Source organism: Pelophylax lessonae (genome assembly GCF_965119305.1).
Source record: "Pelophylax lessonae genome assembly, chromosome: 2".
Taxonomy (NCBI): Eukaryota; Metazoa; Chordata; class Amphibia; order Anura; family Ranidae; genus Pelophylax; species Pelophylax lessonae.
Genome location: NC_138769.1, coordinates 658,736,678 through 658,755,765, shown reverse-complemented (window position 1 = coordinate 658,755,765; position 19,088 = coordinate 658,736,678). Strand labels below are relative to the sequence as shown.

The window sequence follows — 19,088 nt, the reverse complement described above, 5'->3', positions numbered from 1 at the left end:
CTGTGCACCTTTCACTCCAACATCAGAAGTTGAGCGTTTTGTGATCCAATGTTGCCACCATTTTAAAATTCACCCAAGCCTTCAATTTTCACCTCATGTTGCTACAGAAAATAATTTGTGACTGGAAGTCTTTTCTTTCCAGGTCACAGCTCATGCCCATTTCTTTTTTTATTATATTTCTCATACGATTCTCCCATCATTGATCAGAAATTAGCTTGTTTTTCCAAATATTGCAACATGTCTCGATCACTCAAATTCGATGGCCGTATGAAAATCATCCGCTGCAGTCCACTAATTGTGTAAAATTTGAAAGAAAATTCTTGATTACGATTATCGTAAGAAAATGCTTTCGGAATTCAACCCATGTATGACCAGCTATAGTCATATGAAAGCAGATTTTATTTACGGAAAAGGGGAATTATGGAGTGATTCATAAAGTTGCGCTCCACTGTGTAAATGTTATTGATTCAGTTGACATAGTTTTAACAGCTGCATAACTATTAAAGGGCAAATTCCACCCTTTGAAAAAATGGAATAAAAAAAAAAAAAAAAAAAAAAAAAGGCACCCACAATAAAAATGTGCATTTATTACACTTTTGCGATGTAGCCGGCCAAGCAATGCAACCATGATCAGTGGACACAGTGCAAAGGCTCCTGCAGACTCTTTCCTTAGCTCTGGGCCCATACCTTCAGTTTTGGTGCTAGAGGAATTAAACGAAGGACTACAAGTTTGGTGATGCAACATCACTTGTACTTTTGTGATCTACCAGTCCCTTTGATCTACCCATTCACACATTTCTCTGATTGCATAGCCGAACCAAATTAAAAAATATAAGCCTGTGGTGGGAGGAACCCTGAGACTAAAGTGAGGTGGACAGGGGAGCACTGTTTAAGAGTGGGGGGAGGGGGGCTAGGGAATGTTACAATATTCAGCCCATGTTAATTAGGAGCCAATTGGTGGCAATGGCACCGTCCGAATCAGTACGACGTCGACTTTGCGGTGCCCCACCGATTGCCAATAGTTTCTGTACTACTTTGGGTGACTGAGGGGCGATTTCAATAGACATCTGTGCAGAAACCCACACAGATGTCTGAAAATCGCCCCCGAAGTAGGACTAAAAAAAGGCCGGATTGAAATCGTGCGGGTTTCAAACCGGCCTCAGTTTGAAATGTTATACCCTAAATGTTGGTACCAAAGGTGAAATTGGCCTTCGTCAACAAATACAAAATAGAGCAAAAGTGTAGCATGCATTACCTTGCCGCCTGTACAGCGCTAAGTTGGGTTGCTGGATTATCACTGGTTGCATTCTACAAAACAAAAAAAAGTCATAAGTGTAGGACAAAGAGGTTCCTGTAAGATCAATATGAGCCATTGTAGTTCAAGAGTTTCAATAATCATTCATGGCACTGGTTTAATTTTTAAACTAGACACTAATGCAGGTTTTCATGGTAACATACTAAGCGTTTTTTCCGTCGGAAGATATGGATCCCGTGTAGATCTATTTTGTATAACAGTTTTACTTCTCTTATTTGGTCTCTTGTTTAAGACACCATTTAAAGCCTTCTTTTATATGCATTTGATAAGTGCAAAGAAATACCTGCTAATCGCACCAGAAATCTTGTCAGCTGATAACTTCCTTTTACATTGTTCCTAGTCATCTGAGGACTCCAGAACCCCACCCCTCTATGTTATGAAGAGGAAAAGGGGGATGTTTTTGTTGTTCTGTCACGTTTTTCTGATATATTAGGGTAAGTGGACATTAGCACCCAAGAACAGGAAGTATGCTACTGGGAGATCAGCAGGGGAAAATAAAGAGAGGGAGGAGAGATTAAAAAAAATAAATAAAACTAAGGCAGTCACCACATCAAAGGACTGGTAAGCTGCAATATTACATTTGTTTTTGGGTTTAGATACTACAATTTAGCATGCACCTCTGCCTCTCCTTTACAAATAATTCCCTTGAAATTACATTAAGCCTAAACTGCAACAAACATGTAGACTGTTACTGCTGACGACTTCTAAGTGCTAGCTGTCTGGCTGCAATGCGGATCCAGAAACTTTAGTAACATTAGTTGCTGGTCTGGAACAAGAATGCAAATCAGGAGTTTGACTTCACTTGTGGCATGCTTGTACTCGGGTCAGTGACTCGGTTGATCAAAAGAAAATCAATCACAGCCCCAAGATCTCTCTTAATACAGAAATATGAAGGCTTGGTGGCAAACTAATAATAATAAACACTGCTGGGCAGTTTTGGACAATACAGCCACAAAATGCAACAGGGATTGGGGTCTTTCCTTTCTGCTAGATGACAGTGGTGGTCTGTGCCTGGTGGCCTGCTTGATGAATTGCCTGAATGTAGGTATACTAAATTCAGGAAATTAAATCAAGCACTGCCTATACTACAAGAACTTTCTTTTTCAACTTTAATGCATTGTAATTGCGGTAGGATACTTGAAACTGTTATGCTTATGTTGACGGTACTCTCTTCTGTACCTTTGAAATTTTTGTTTGTCAATTTCTCATGAAAACTTTCAATAAAAACCATTGAAATGAAAAAAAACCAAGCAGGCCACCAGGCAAAGACCACCACTGTCACTTGCCAGTCTTTTGCAGAGAGAGAATAGAACATAGAAGAGAAACTAATCACATTTATGAAAATTAGAATTTGTATGATTTTTCACTTACACTGTGTGTTACTATTGTAATGCATTACAGTACAGCTCCTCTGAATCAGTTTTCAAAGAATGGCAATAACCCCTCTAAATATTGTCATGGCTTCCAATCAGTAAGTGTTCAGTGTTGAGCTACTAAAATTACTGCAGTGCTCCAAAACTTGCAATAGTCATATGATGGTAGATTTGAACAGTTGGAAAATGCTGCTCTATATCAATGTTAAAATTATAGTGAGTCAAGTAACACCAGAATATAAACTGCAAAGTGCAAATACCAAACACTATTCTGATAGCTGTAACAGAAGCGAAGTCCTTTATAGGACAGCTTCGCCTTGGAAAACAAACCCTAACCCTCGGACTGCAGACAGCCTGGACCTATACTTCTTTACCTTTATTCCAGCCATTTTACCGCTGACATGGACCCAGCCAGCTCATCTCCATTTTGCACCATCCAGGCCCATCTTCGTGGCAAGATTGCTGGATCAAGACTAGACTAAAGCATCAGAGGGGGGGGGATAATGTATAGAAAAGGATGGGATTCACATTAAAGAGATTCAGCAACTAGACTAGCATCAAGGCTACCAGAAACTTACAGTAATCTACACCAATCAGAGAGGGCAATATCCTCACATACAAAATGCTTCCACTTTCAATGGCTGCCAGACAGAGGAGTATGTCTGAGCTTTACCATCCGATGCATATCCTTGCATATACCACTACATACATGTTTTGTCAACACAATGGTTATAAAAAAACAAACTGCACATACCTGTAGTATTGCTTCTAGTGTTACGTTTTGCTGCAAAGGAAGCATAAAAAGCTACATTAGTTTAAACAAATGTAAATCTTTATTAAAAGCGTAAATTTGTTACCTAATGAATGTACCCATTCTCCCTCTATGCATAGAGCAGAGCACTCATGAATAACACTTGGTAGGCAACGACCATGGGGCTGCACAGCCTGGTAAAAACTGGCTGCAAAAGGTTTTAATTGAATTAAATGAATAGGACAATGCATATGCAGGCAGCGGATAGGCAGCCAATTTTCAGGCCGTCAGCTAGGATAGCTCCTGCTGTGTTTCAAGGCCATCAGCCATCCATCACTCCAATGATACTCAAATACTGTAAATGTGTAGGGATCACCAATTGAGATAAACCCCTATCCTTTAGAAAAAAAAAAAAAAAAAACTGGAGTTGACTATAGCAAAGAGGGAGGAGTATACCCTCTGGGACTGCCCTATGGCATAGCCAGATTATTTTTCTGCCTAGTGTCCTTCTCCTGTAGGGAGCAGTATAACCCAATGGTTATGAAGATCAGGAGCGATGTCCGTCAATGAACGAAAGAGAAATACCGGAGTCAGCGGAAGTTCAACTTTTGGGTGCACCGCTTTAACTATGGGTTTCCTGCGGCTTTAACCACTTGCCAAACTGGGCACATTCACCCCCCTTCCTGGCCAGACCAATTTTCAGTGCTGTCAAACTTTGAATGACAACTGTGCGGTCATGCAACACTGAACCCAAACTAATTTTTTATCATTTTGAGACAGGTTGGAGCTTTCTTTTGATGGTATTTAATTGCCACTGGGTTTTTATTTTTTGCTAAACGAGAAAATAAAGTTTTAGTTTTAAAATTTCGTAAATAAGTAATTTTTCTCCTTCACTGATGTGCACTGTTGGGGATGTACCGATAATCAGGACACCGATGATCATTACACTGATGATCAGTGCCCTGATTATCACTGAAGATGTCCCCTGTGTGGATTGCCGCTTACCGGCTCTCCCCAAAACCAGGCAAAACCTGTTTACATTGTGATTCACTGTGATACACTGATACAGCTGGTCACATGGTAAAGAGCTGCTGCGATTGGCTCCTTACCCCGATCAGTGATCAGCTGTGTCCAAAGGACACATCGATCACAGATCACTGGCGATGCTCGCCGCAGAGGGCGTGATCACAGAAGGATGTCAATAGCCTCCCTCCTAGAAATGTCCGACCTCGCTGTAGCAGTCATTCTGCTATAGCGCAGTTGTGAAGAAGTTAACCATTTCTGAACTGGGTCAATTCTGACATCTCTCTCATTCATGTAAAAATCTGCATTGTTTGCTAGAAAATTACTTAGAATCCCCATCCTTGTCATCCGAGGTCCTGGAGAATAAAATGGTTGTTGCCATTTTTTATGTGCGCAGCAGTTTAACACAAATTTTCAGGAAAAAAAACAAACACACTTTAATGATTTTTTTGTGCACACAAACACAATATCCAATTTTTTTGGTAAAATATAAAAAAGATGTTAAGCTGAGTAAATCGATACCCAACATGTCACACTGTAAAATTACATATGCCCATAGAACAGCAAATCTTTCTAAAAATCTCAGTGGGCAACGCTTTAAAAGCCTTTATAAGTTACCACTTTAGAGTCACACAGGAAGTCTAATGCTAGAATTACTGCTCTTGCTCCGACGTTCAGGGGGATAACTTACAAGTGTGGTTCAATTGCCATTTATATATGTGTGAGGGACCTACAACATCAAGAGATGAACAACATCCCTTGTGACAATATGGGCCCGGACAGGTTTTCAAAATGGAGATCTGGGGGTCTATTAGATTCCATCTTTCTCCTCTTGCCTCCAAAGCATCTGATCAACCCAAGATCAGTTTGAGCCAATGCTTTACAAGATGGTAATCGCTTAAACAAACTGGAAGTGGCAAAATCCTCATCGTTTCTGGAATCAAAGGGGGGGGGGGGGGGGGACAATAACTTCAGTTCAGTCCCTCTCACTCCATGTACAGCATCGCATGAAGCCGGTCCCAGGCTCATCGGGGGCATGGTAGAGCCCTATGACCACTTCCGCCACCTGTAAGTGTTATCGAGCGGCTATTTGGCTGTTCGACTCACTTTTACAAAAGAGAACCACTGGCTGAAGAGACCGGTATCGGGATCAGGCGGTAGCTTCTGATATTAAACCTGCAAAACCGCCTCAATATGAGGCTGTATACACACACGGCAGTATTGAGGGGGTTAAAAAAACCTCCAAGCCTTAGATCAGTCAGATAAATCATATATGCCAAGAAATGAAATCACGTCATCAAGTATGAAAAAAAATAAATAAAAATGAAATAAGTTGACATACAGATTTGAAGTCTCCATCAACATCAGAGTCCTCTAAACTTTCTTCTTGTGGAACATTTCTCTTTTTCAAAAGGTGTTCATCTCTTTTGTTCTGGAAAGGTAAACAGGAACTGGTTACTTGACAGAAAGGTCTATGGTGACATCAGGGCTTCAGCAACTGAGCACAAACAGCAGCAATGGAACAAACATGAGCTGCATTTTATTTAAAGAATTAAAGCTAAACTCCAAGCAGATACAAGATGCTTTTAATAGAATGGATTTCAATAATCCACTAAATTTAAAATTTCAAAATGCAACTAGTTTAAGTAACCAAATTATACGTCATATTATATTTTACAGCACAGACTGGGATAGGTAAAGCAGCCGCAATCAATTGATGTGCTGATAAGGAGCACGCTGATAGGAAGAGAAAGCAGAGTGACAAAGGAGCACACCGCTGTGCTACTTCTCCTTTACAGTCTACTCCCTTTTTGGGTGAAGTTTTGCTTTAATATAATTTTTAAGCTGAATTCCCATGGAAGCTATACAGCAATTACTGCTAGATTTCGGGTCCTGTGCTACACAGGGGGTTGCTCGATCAGCAAAAGCACCATTCAGAGAACACATTGAGATTTTCTCAATCATTGCAAAATGATCTGATTGGACGCGGTGGAGAAGCAGGGTGGTAACGTCACAATCTCTACCTGACTCACAGAATGCTTTGAATTCATTGAGAAAATGCAAGTGTATTCTGAATGGTGCCCATGTTGAGTGTGTGAACCCCTGTATTACCTAAGCAGCCCCTCGCCAAAGGACCTGGAAGCCAGCAGCAATCACTATAATAGCAGTGCCTACTATAAAGATGTCCAGCTTCCATAGGGACTGCCTAGGTATGGCACATGAAGAGTTACTTTAGTCCAATAGCCAAACCTGGAATTCAGCTTTTACATATTAAATGCAGTCTGCAAAGAAGTCCAAGACCTGGCTATGCTATCTACTGGTGTTTCTAGATCACAAGTTTAGCTAAACCGAATCAAAAACGCCTTGGCACATGAAACAGTTCACATATGTAATTCAACTGAGTATATAGCCTTTCGGCAGGAGTTCAGCTTTAATTCAGCATTCAGATGCCCAGGCGAGTGCCAGATTTAAACATTCAGCATGACAAGTCTGCAAAAGAAAAGATACAAGCAGTAAAATTACTTTCAGCATATCTAGGTCTTCCACTTTTCAGTGAAATTATCTCCTCACTGAGTGCAATAGAAAGTAAGAATGCAGCATGCCCTTTTGTCCAAGCACCTATAGGTATAAAACAATTCTGAACACAATATCCTGCCTAGGGATCTACAAAGCACATGTAAAAAAGTGCAAACAGCGTAGGCCCTGTTCACACATAGTGTGATGACCTGCATTCTACCGCACTGGATGAACGCAGGTCACTGCTAAGACACACAAAATAATGGTTTCCTATGTGTCCTGTTCACACTGCACTGTAGAACAGCTACATTTAATCGTACCATACAGGAAGGCTTAGCTTACCACTGTACAGCAGCACAAGACAGTGATATGATTGATGTATCACTTTGTGCACTTCAAAGTAAAGTAGACAAAAAATAAAAAAATTAACTGTGCAATGGGCTAAAGACATAGCACACCGCTGGTACATTGCAGCCGGAAAGGAGAGCTGTTCACACACTAAACCACTGCAGTTTAGAGTGAGGGCAGTGCAAATGGGCCTTTACCCTAGCCTGGACACAAACTATTTATTGTTGTCCATCAGTTACACTAGTAGTTCATGATGTGATCCAAATGACAACTACCTTTTTGTAAGGACTAAACAGAAAAGTCACCTGCAACTTATAAAGATATAGTTATAGCGGCTGCCCCTAAAAATTTTCTAAAGTACAGGACATCTGGGTGGAATCACCTACCACACTGCCTCTACTGAGTTAACTCAACACTACGAGAGTGCTACTTCTTTAGAAGGGGAGTACTGTGGTAACATTATCTTTACTAGGGTCCTAGAGTGCTCGGGTTGCCATGTCACTGTGTGTGTGTGTGTGTGTGTGTGTGTGTGTGTGTGTGTGTGTGTGTGTGTGTGTGTGTGTGTGTGTGTGTGTGTGTGTGTGTGTGTGTGTGTGTGTGTGTGTGTGTGTGTGTTTAATAAGCTTGCATATGCCCAATAGGTTTCGTTTTATAGGACTATACTAATATTTCAATAAATTAAATATGCAAAAACAAATCAAAAATAGGAATAGCAACATTATCCAAGAACAAAGTGCTCGTCAGTAGCTAAGTGCTTGTTCACACCCACTCCACCGGGCAGCGCTGATATGAATATATCAACACAGGCTCAAAGCAAGGGCACATAAACAGTCACACTTCACACCAAAATGCAGTGTTGAGGTGGGTTGCGGTGTATTGTGCAAAAATGCAGACGTGCTACATTTTTTACACACCACTAGCTGCGCTGTTAATGCATTGCATTGTTCCTCATTTCAACTTTTCAACATAAAGTAGCATGCACAGACACAGAACTTACCATGCAAGCAGATGTGAACTCAAAAAAAAAAAAAAAAAAAAAGCTTGTTTACACGTTAAGATGTGTGCATGCTGCTTTACGTTGTGTCAAGGAGGAGCAGTGTCACAGAGTTGTGCGTTGTCTGATATTTACACAATGCACCACAACCCACCTTAATAAAGTGTTGTGGTGTGAAGAGTGTACACAACAATTCTATGTGTCCTTGCATTGATATACCGTATTTATCGGCGTATAACACGCACTTTTTCCTCCTAAAAATGGAGGGCAAAGCACCGCTGCGTGTTATACGCCGATATAGTAAAATAAAATAAAAAAAAGCCAAGCAGCGCTGAGAGGAAGAGGAGGGGGGCGGGCCGAACAACGGGCGGAGCAGAAGGAAGGACGAGCGGCTGCTGTCATAGGAAGTTCCGCCTCCTATGATAGACAGCACAGTGGCCCAATGCTGGGACACAGGACGTGTGACGTCTATCATAGCCGCCGGGACGTCAGATGACAGCGGCGGCTCGTACTAGCTTCTCCTCGTACGCCCCGCCCCCCTCTGCCTCAGAGCTTCCCGGCTTTTAAAAAAAAGTAATGTAATGTAATGGCGCTGGCGAGGCTGCATTCGGGACGCTGGCTAGGCTGCATTGGGGACACTTGCGCTGGCTAGGCTGCATTGGGGACACTTGCGCTGGCTAGGCTGCATTCATGGGCACAGGTAAGACTGCATTTGATTAAAAAAAAAAATAGTTCTGAGTTGAATGCTGTTTATTCAAAATTTTAAGCTTTTTCCTAAAATTTCCCTTCTAAATGTGAGGTGCGTCTTATACGCCAATAAATACGGTATTCAGATCAGCACTGCTCAACTTTGTGTGAACAAGATGAGCCCTTACTTTACTTGCTGACTGATAAAGCCAAAAATGATCAGTAAACTACTAATCTATTTTTCCCTACCTTTCCGTAAAAAAAAAAAATCTGGGATGAAAAATGCTAATAGCTTTTTTTGTCTCAGCTTCTAGAAACATTACCATTTTATTAGCATTTTTTGCGAACAGCCTAAAGTAGTGTGCATGGACACGATTTAGCTTCTAGCTTAAAAAAGTGCTAGTGTGCCTGAAGCCTTAAATTCAAATGGTAAAGTTCATAGCTAGTGCATTTTCTGCACTTTAGGTGCAAATGTAGGACGCAAATTTTTTCTACAACCTGTCCCCACTACGCAAAATGGTTACCATTGGCCATATCATTCTTCTAGAGGTACTCAATGTTTGACTCGAAATATTTAACCACTTTACCCCCAGCCCTATTTCGGACACTTTTTGTTCACAAGTTAAAACCAGTATTTTTTCCCTAGAAAACTACTTAGAACCCCCAAACATTATATATATTTTTTTAGCAAAGACTCTGGAGAATAAAATGTCGGTCATTGCAAAAATTTTTGTCACGCGGTATTTGCGCAGCAGTCTTTAAAACGCTATTTTTTTGGAAAAAATTTGAAAAATCACATTTCACTGCATTTAAAAAATACTAAACAGTAAAGTTAGCCCATTTTTTTGTATATTGTGAAAGATGATGTCACGCCGAGTAAATAGATACCAAACATGTTACGGTTTAAAATTGCGCCCCCCCGTGGGATGGCAACAAACTACGGTCAATAGAGATCTCAATCTGCGACGCTTTAAATTTATTTAACGGTTACCAGTTTAGAGTTAGAGTGTAGCTCTTTTTTTAAATTATTGCCCACGCTCTGGCGAACGCGGCGATACCTCACATGTGTGGTTTGAACAGCGATTTCATTTGCGGCTCGACTTGTGTATACGTTTTTTTTTGTGCGCGAGCTAACGGTGACGGCTAAATTTTTTTTTTTTTTTCCTATTTCTTTTTTCTTAACTTTATTACAGTTTTTTTTAAAAAAAAAAAAAATCTGATCACTTTTATTGCTGTCACAAGCAATGTAAACATCCCTTGTGACACCAATATGTGTGACAGGTACACTTTATGGAGGGATCGAGGGTCTAAAAGACCCTAGACCCCTCCACTTCCCTGTATGCAAATGCCTCCGGGTTACGTCATCGGAGACCCGATCAATGCCGTTTCCGGCATTCATCGGGACTCCATCCAGCCGGCGGACGCGCGGGCTGGGTGCTCGGGGCTCCCAGTGGGACGGGAGCCCCGAGCAAAGCCGCGGAAGGCGGCGGGAGGGGGGGGGGGACGTCCCCTCCCGCCCCCCCCGGGTAACGATCGAGCGGCTCCCGAGCCGCATCGATCGTTACCGACGGAAAGCCTACCGTCGGCTTCAAACAACGGTACCGGGATGATGCCTCTAGCTAGAGGCATCATCCCGGTATGACCACTCAAAGTCAGCCGACGTAGATCTACGTGGCTGGTCGTTAAGTGGTTAAATTAACCGCAATGAGAGACTGCTTATAAATGACTATGCTCAGCCCTATCAGATATTAGTGGCAATGCTATTTCTACTAAGGATGCCAAATCTCACAATTTCAAGCTGCTGTCTGCCATTCTGACAATGTATATACAGGGTAGAAAAGATATTGGATTTGCAAGCTCATTCATTGTAGCGTATGTTCTTGTAAGTTACCTTTCGCAGCTCGATGGTCACTTCATTTCTGTGTCTTCGCATAGTCTAAAAAAAATAAATAAAATATATATGAAGCCACTGAACAAGACATTGACACAAACTGAATATTTCATAGATTACTAAAATTAGATTTTATGTCCAGGCCAGACAATCTAAGGCACGGTTCACACTAGAAAGGCTTTGAAGCCGACCTCCCTGCGCGACTCAAGACGCATGCCAGGTCGCAACAGCGAACCAGGGCCAAGTCAGAGATTTTAGTTTTTTGCACGCGTTTCATAAGTGACATGCAGAGAGGAAAGAAGCAGCAGATAGAAATTACACTTCATGCTCTTAATTGAGTACACATTATTATTATTATTATAAAGTTTTTATATAGCGCCAACAGTTTGCGCATCGCTTTACAATGTGAAGGAAGACAATACAGTTACAATACAGTTCAAAACAGGAGGAACTAGAGGGCCCTGCTCGTATAGAGATATGCTTTGTCCTCATTTCATTTCTGAGGTTTACAGCCACTTAAAATCTTCATAGGTCAAGGGACACAAAATGTCAGTCTTTTTTTCTAAGAAATGAATGCCTGTTTCGTCAGCTCCTCCTAGTGGCAAAAAATGCAGTATAGTTTTACTGAGAAAACTATACCACAATTTAGCCACTAGGTTTTTCTGACAATACAGGCATTAAAGAGGTTGTAAACCCATTAACATTTTTTTTTTTTTCAACCTGAAAGAGAAACCCATAATGAGCTAGTATGCATCGCATACTAGCTCATTATAAAATACTTACCTTAGAACGAGCCCCCGCCGTGCCGCCCGCTTACCTGTATGACGGGCAACATGTCCAGTCGCCCGTCTTCCGGGATTGCGGCATCCGGCCATGTGATTGGCCGGAGCCGATTGTCACGGCACGGGGCTCTGAAGGAACGGCACCAGCGGCCGTTCCTTTAGAGCGCATGCGCCAGTGATGTCACTGGCTGCATGTAAGGTAAATATCTCCTAAACGGTACATGTTTAGGAGATATTTACAGTACCTATAGGTAAGCCTCATCATAGGCTTACCTATAGGTAAAAGTTGCAGAGGAGGGTTTACTTCCTCTTTAATCCATTCGGAAAAACATGTACAATGCTTTTGACATTCATGCAACAAATATTTTACAAAAATAGACCCCCTACGTGTGGGCTGGTAAAGTTCTAGCTCTGGTAATTTCATCCTCATGTCTTCACTACCTAGTAAGTCACTGGCCCTGTACACGTATACAAATTAGTAAAGTCTTACCAATAACCTAAACTCAAAATAAAAAGGTGTGCTATCCAATAGGAAAGATCTACGGATGTTAAATCCCTTTAAATTTTTATTTTTGAAAAAAAAAAAAAAAAGGGAGGTACAAACTAAGATTAAATCAGGGTTTTTCTTCTGTGAAATAGTTTATCTTTCGGCCTGGTTTCAAAGCCACTAGCGCAGTGATTAACTCCGGTCCTCAGGGCACACTAACAGGCCAGGTTTGCAAGAAAACTGAAATGCATCACAGGTGGCGATATTTGCTGCTCAGTGATTGCAGTATTCTAGTCTATCTCCCCAAGGTAATACTTAAAATCTGGCCTGTTAAGTGTGCCCTGATGACCGGAGTTGAGAAACACTGCGCTAGCCAACCTGCGCTTCTACCAAGATAACCATCTTCACAAGAACATGGCAGAACAAGGCATGGCAAGTCAGTAATAAAAAGCAACAGCTGCAGGTAGATCACAGACAATACTGGTGACTAGTACTTTGCCCTTCACGTGTATTGGTCACAGCTGATTTCATGTCTATCACCACTTAGGATAGCAGACCCAGAGCCTGGAATCTATGAACAAGTTGACAATGGCAGTTCCCATAGTTCTATACTCACAGGCCGGCCGCTCCCCCCCCCCCCCCCCAAAACTGCTCTTGGATGTACTGCGTCTTTAAAGTGATAACTCATTTTGCATCATGATGTCCTTTGAGAAACAAACAGATGACATTCAAATGAACAAAAATAGCTTTTGCTCACAGAATGATCACAGCACTTTGCTGACTATGCCAGGTCATAATGTATTTCTGAAGCAAGACTGGCTTTTAAAATCTTCAAAATATAACATGGCGTCATGACAAGAGATTAAAAGAAAATTAGCACCTTATTAGCAGATGTGTTTAATAAACAAGTGAGGGTTGTCCTGTGGGCTGATCACAGACCTCGAAAGACTCTTCTTATGGCATGTAGCCTGACAGCCTCTGCTGCATGGAATGTTTCTGAATAGGATCAGTATGGAAGATCACGCTGCTCTCATTGGCACTACAGGAATTCCAAACGCAGTCTGCTGCTTCGGATGCATTTCCTGTTTATGCACAGCTTCAAATCGCACTATATTCTAAATGCAATATATTTATATTCTAAATGCAATATATTTTAACAAAACTCTTGATGACCATATAAAACTTGGTTCCACATATGTAAATGTGACCCTTGCAATACCCTACAAAAGTAAATGACAGGGCCTACGATATACTAAGGAATGTCTGCCAGCACAGGTTAAATCCCATCTAAAAACCCATGAGAACATTCTACTTTTGCAGCCAAACTGGGATAACACCTACTTTATATCCATTTCAAGCCCTCATTTACATACAATAAAAAAAAAAAAAGGGGGGGGGGGGGGGGGAGGTCTGCACCTGGTGCTGGCTCTCGCCGAAGACAGATTTGCTGCCTACTATTGCCATCTAAACTAAGGGGGGAGGTCATCCAATATCCCCAACCCATGTGATATCTTCCGACCAAGCATGACGCGGTCAATGATGTCACCAACTGATGTCAGATGACCCTGCCACTTTGTTTAGCGGCGGAGTGGACATTCAGAGTCAGGTGCGGACCTTTTTGATTCGGTGGCTGGCGTTTATTGCAAATGAAATTAACTCCCCCCCCCCCCCCCCTTTTCATTTCTATAAGGACTTGTCAAAAACGGTGTTCGCGTTTTTACTTGACACTTTATTTGGAGAATGAGAAGGGGCTTTCCGGGATCTGATTTTCCAATAAAGCTGCATAAAACAAAAAAAAAAAAAATTGTGTAGCGAAGTATAGCACTTATCAACTGGTTGTGAGCTGAGCCTCATTCAATCAAAATTCTTAAACCACTGAGACTGCAATGAAGGAGTGCAAGGATTGCAGGAGGCCCACAAACACCAGATTGACATGTCGGCTTTTAAAAATCCATCCACTGAAAATGGATATTCAGCTTCAGAGATGCTAGCAGACAATCCCCCACGAGCTTCTCATGGGGCCTCTAACAGGGAAGACAGGAACTCGAGATGAAATAGCTGATCCCCTGGAAGGTCCCAACAGATGTAAAACTGAGTGGGTGCTTGCCCATAAGCTATACCAGTTTAAATTAGCTTTAAAAAAAAAAAATAAAAAACCCAATGATGAGACTAGCTATAACCATCCCATCCAGTTTGTTAGTGCCATTTAGCTGGACAAAACCAGCAGTCTAAAACCAGTGTTCCCTTGGCAACACTTTAAAAACACTGGTGTCCGTGAGTGGTTCTTGCCGGGTCCGCCACGCTGCCCTGCCATCATTGATTTTTTTTTTTTTACTCCCAGAGATGATCATGTGCTCACTGACACTGCCTCGCCGGCCGGAGTCGCCGCCCGCCGCTCCCCCCTGCAGACAGTCCCGCTCAGCCTCCCGAGTCCTGCTGGCCAGTGAGATTATCTCTCTGCTGGCTGGGGGGTGGACTGTGGAATTGGTGCGGCGGTGAGACTCCGGTGGTCACTGGAAGAACAGTGTTGTTGCAGGCAGCTGGGGGGCCCTAAGCTGGACCAGTGGAGAGAGAGAGAGACCGGAGTCGGACTGACCAGGGGACCAGAGACTGAGGGGAGACAACTTACAGTAACAGAAGAAGTTTTTAAAGTTTTAACTTTGGGGGAGGGGGGGCCAGTAGCCAGTAGGCCACCTCAGGAAGGGATGGGACCTGCTCTGGCCCTGGGGCCTAGCCTGTTTTAAGGGTTCTTTATGGAGGATCCACCCTGGGGGGGACTGGGCTGGGCCCTGGTCTGCTGCAGTGTTCTTCTATGGGGGATCTATAATGGAGGGGGTCCCTTGGGAGTCGGGACCCTGGCCTGCTCTGTGGGGGTCTATTGGTTGGGACCAGTCACCAAGCCAGGGGTCCTCCCCACATCGATCCCCCTAGAGCAGGCCAGGACCACCAGGGTCCCCATATAGATCCCCTTAGAGCAGGCCAGGCCTGCTCTAAGGGGGGGTCTGTGGAAGGGGGACCCTGGCCTGCTCCAAGGGGGCTCTATTGGTAGGGGACCCTGGCCTGCTCTAAAGGGGAATGGGATCTATGGGGGGATCTGCCTGCGCTAAAGGGGGGGCCTGCACTAAATGGGGATCTATGGGGGACCTGCCCTTCCCTGCACTAAAGGGGGATCTACGGGAGACCTGCCCTTGCCTGCACTAAAGGGGGATCTACAGGAGACCTGCCTGCACTAAAGGGGATCTATTCCATAGATTCCCCCTTTAGAGCAGGGTCCCCATAGATCCCCCTTTAGAGCTCAGTTCCCCTGGATCCCCTTTAGGGCAGGCCCAGGCTCCCCATAGATCCCCTTTAGAGCAGGGTCCCCATAGATCCCCCTTTAGAGCTCAGTTCCCCTGGATCCCCTTTAGGGCAGGCCCAGGCTCCCCATAGATCCTCCTTTAGAGCAGGGTCCCCATAGATCCCCCTTTAGAGCAGGGTCCCCATAGATCCCCCTTTAGAGCAGGGTCCCCATAGATCCCCCTTTAGAGCAGGGTGCCCATAGATCCCCCTTTAGAGCAGGGTCCCCATAGATCCCCCTTTAGAGCAGGGTCCCCATAGATCCCCCTTTAGAGCAGGGTCCCCATAGATCCCCTTTAGAAAAGGGTCCCCATAGTAATCGTGATGCATCGTGATGCATCGCGGAATCGAATCGTATTGAATCGTGACCCTAATAATCGTAATCGCATCGAATCGTGAGAAGATGCACAGCCCTAAGCTATATGGCTCCAAAACCACATTGTTTTAGATAATCGTACAGGTGATGAATACCTCAGAGCCATTCACATGTTGAGCTTTTATGTAACAAGTTAGAAGAAAAAAAAAAAAAAAAGTCATATGCACATACTGTCATTTTGAGCATATATCTAAAAGATATAAAAAAAGGCGGCCCTGTAATGCACATCGAAAATACACTGCAATGCATGAACAAGTTTTGAAAGAAAACAAAAACCCCACTAATCTTCCAACCCAAATGTTTTCTACTTTAAAGGAGTTGTAAAGTCAGAAGGTTTTTTATCTTAATGCATTATTTACATGAAGATAAAAATGCCTTGTTTTTAGCTGCCGCCACAGCACCCCCTAATACTTACCTGGGCACCATCTCTATCCAGCATTGTTCCCTCAGCCGTCACGATTGGCTGGGACACAACCATGGCGCATTGCATAACTGACTTTGACAGCTGTGGCAGCCAATCAGGAGAGGGGGGGGGGGCGGGGCCATGTCTGAATGGAGACACGGAGTTGCAGATCCGCTCGGGTGCCCCCATCGGGCACACGACAGGAGGGAGGGTAGAGGAGCAGCAACAAGGGACCAAAGAAGAGGAGGATCCAGGCTGCCCTGAGCAAAACCAACTGCATGGAGGAGGGAAGTGGAGCTTTTTTTTGCGCAACAAACAAGACTTTACAATCACAAAGTTTTCTCCTGATGGATCTACACTGCTCTCTAGGGTCCCAGCAGGGAAAAAAGGCTTGTTCAAACATTTCATCACAAGAACTTCAGGATAGTTGTGAGATCTTCCAAAGACCCTGCACTGAGATCTTTTGTTATTGGCAGACTAAGGCCCCGTTCACATAGGGGCGCGATGCGACTTCCAGGGGCGACCTCCGAGGTCGCGGTGCGAGCAGCGCGCCGCGACCTCGGAGCGGCCGGCACGGACTTCATAACATTGAAGTCTATGCAGGTCGCTGGGTCGCCCCAAAGAAGCTCCGGACCCTTTTTCTAAGTCGGAGCGATTTGTGTCGCTCCAATTAGAACGGGTCCGCAGCTTCCCTATGGAAGGCGACCTACAGCGGCCTGTGAGGCGACCAAGTCCCCCTGTCAGAACACAAAGGCACGGCAAGGGAGTTGCTGCACCAAATGTGTTGGTACGGTGATCGGTCAGTTATTTTTCATTCGGCCTGCTGGGTTGAAAGTAAACAAAAGAAACGCACACTGTGTACACAGCTTAACATGATTAGAAATGCGAACACATCTGCATCTTTGAAAGTTCACAAGCTGAATGTTCACATGTAAGGAACTTACTATACAACAATGCATAAAATCATTAAGCTCCATTAAAATTTGAAATAATTAAACCAAATTTTAATTTACCTGTAGCACTGTGGAAAGAATGTGTGGCTTTTAAGCAGGTGTAAGCAGGGAAGATCCAAGCTTAGATCCTACTCTAAACACCCAGTGGAGGATGGGGATCCTCAATTTGTTGCAAAACAAAATACATTTTCATGAATCTGTGCAATGCAGTCTATACAGAATAAGAGAATGAATAAATATATATATATATATATCTATCTATCTACACGTTAAGGAGGATGAAGGAATTCTTCACTGTCAGAATACACTGATCAGTATTGCAGCAGATTGGCCACAAATTTTCCAGCTTACTAGATAGACATCTTTTGAACAGGAACGGTCATCGATGGATCGAAATTCAGCCAGTCCCTGCTGAACCTTTCAACGATCCATCTATGGCCAGCTTTAAAAAGTATGTTTTATTAAACAGTTACACTATAAATCAAACAGAAAAAAAAAAAAAAAAAACACCTCACCATATGGAATCTGACAGATCCAAATAACACATTTGCGGGAAGTACACCTAGCAAGAAGAGTTATTTTCGCACCTAATAACCGTATGCAATCCATAATTAGGACTCCACAGATCGCTGTCTGTGCTATAAATAGGCAATCATATCACTTTTCTTCTATGTACCAACGTCATGAGGTTGAGAAGTTACTTTAATTACTTAGACATACGTGAGACAAATCATTTCAAATGAGATCAGAGAGATTTCCTTTGTAGCATGATGTAAACATGAAACCATTCATTTTTTTTTTTATTTTTAAATTTACAAAAGAATGACAATGTCTAAGGCTGGGTTCACACTTATGCGAATTGAATGCGGATTTTCCCCTCACAGGAGTCCTGTGCTTCTTTCTCTCCTTTTCAGGTCTGAATTCAGGCAAAAATTGGGGGCAGATTCGTCCCCGAAAAAGACACCAGACCCCTGCTGCGAGCCGTGGCCGAATTAGATGTGAACCCAGCCTAAAAGTAGGGATGCGCCAATACAGAGTATTTTCACGAATACTTTTACTTGTGATAATGCTCCCAATACCTAAAACTGATACTTTGCGATGCGATTAGCGCCCATATAAGATGTATTGACACACATCACACAGCAAAGAATTGCATGCGATTTGAGCATAAATGTGGTGTAATTTCCTGTCCGTATCGCATTATGTCGTCGTCCCCCCCCATCCACCACTCCTTTGTGAATCCAGGCTTGTCAGTGATTTTAGGCCAAGTTTACACAGGAGCAGTGCGGGGAAACCTCCCTGCATGATGGGTTCCACCGACCAGACTGGACATCTGCGGCTCTTCCTGCCTCTCCCATGGCCTTGTTCACTGCATCTTCAGCGGTTCGAGCCATCCACCCCCCCTCCCCTCGGTTCCAACGTACCAGATTGGCAGGCTAGACTGCTTCTGATTGTTCCAGTGAATTGTTTTTTCAACTTCCGACAGCGGAGGATCGCGGCAATCTGATACAATGGGACTGGGTGGGGGAGGTTGGGGTTCAGTGGATGGCTCAAGCCGCTGGAAGTCATGCAGGGAGGTTTCCTTCACAGCTCCTGGGTGAACTTGGGCTCAAAATCACTATGACAAGCTTGAGTTCACAAAGGAGCGGTGCAGGAAGCCATAGGTGATTCGGACAGGATTTGCACCGCATTCCTGTTCAAATCGCATGCAATTCTTTGCAGTGCGATTTGTGCCCATTCATTTTGTAAGGACGCAACTCACAAAGTATCAGTACTCAGTATCGGCTAGTACTTGACCGAAAGTACAGTATTAGCAATCGCCGAAAAAAGGGGGAAAAAAAAATCAACTTGA

The 19,088-nt window shown here is 43.3% G+C and overlaps 1 protein-coding gene across 1 annotated transcript in view; it reads right to left on the bottom strand.

Annotated features, from left to right (window-relative positions):
* The window catches only part of KPNA3 (karyopherin subunit alpha 3), a 128,885-nt gene that overhangs the window by 75,394 nt on the left and 34,403 nt on the right, over positions 1-19,088 (bottom strand). The window contains exons 2-5 of the mRNA XM_082245243.1: positions 10,900-10,944; positions 5,805-5,894; positions 3,443-3,472; positions 1,256-1,308 (exon numbers count right to left, since the gene is read on the bottom strand). Of these exons, the coding sequence (XP_082101369.1) occupies positions 1,256-1,308; positions 3,443-3,472; positions 5,805-5,894; positions 10,900-10,944 (218 nt within the window). The remainder of the gene's footprint in view (positions 1-1,255; positions 1,309-3,442; positions 3,473-5,804; positions 5,895-10,899; positions 10,945-19,088) is intronic.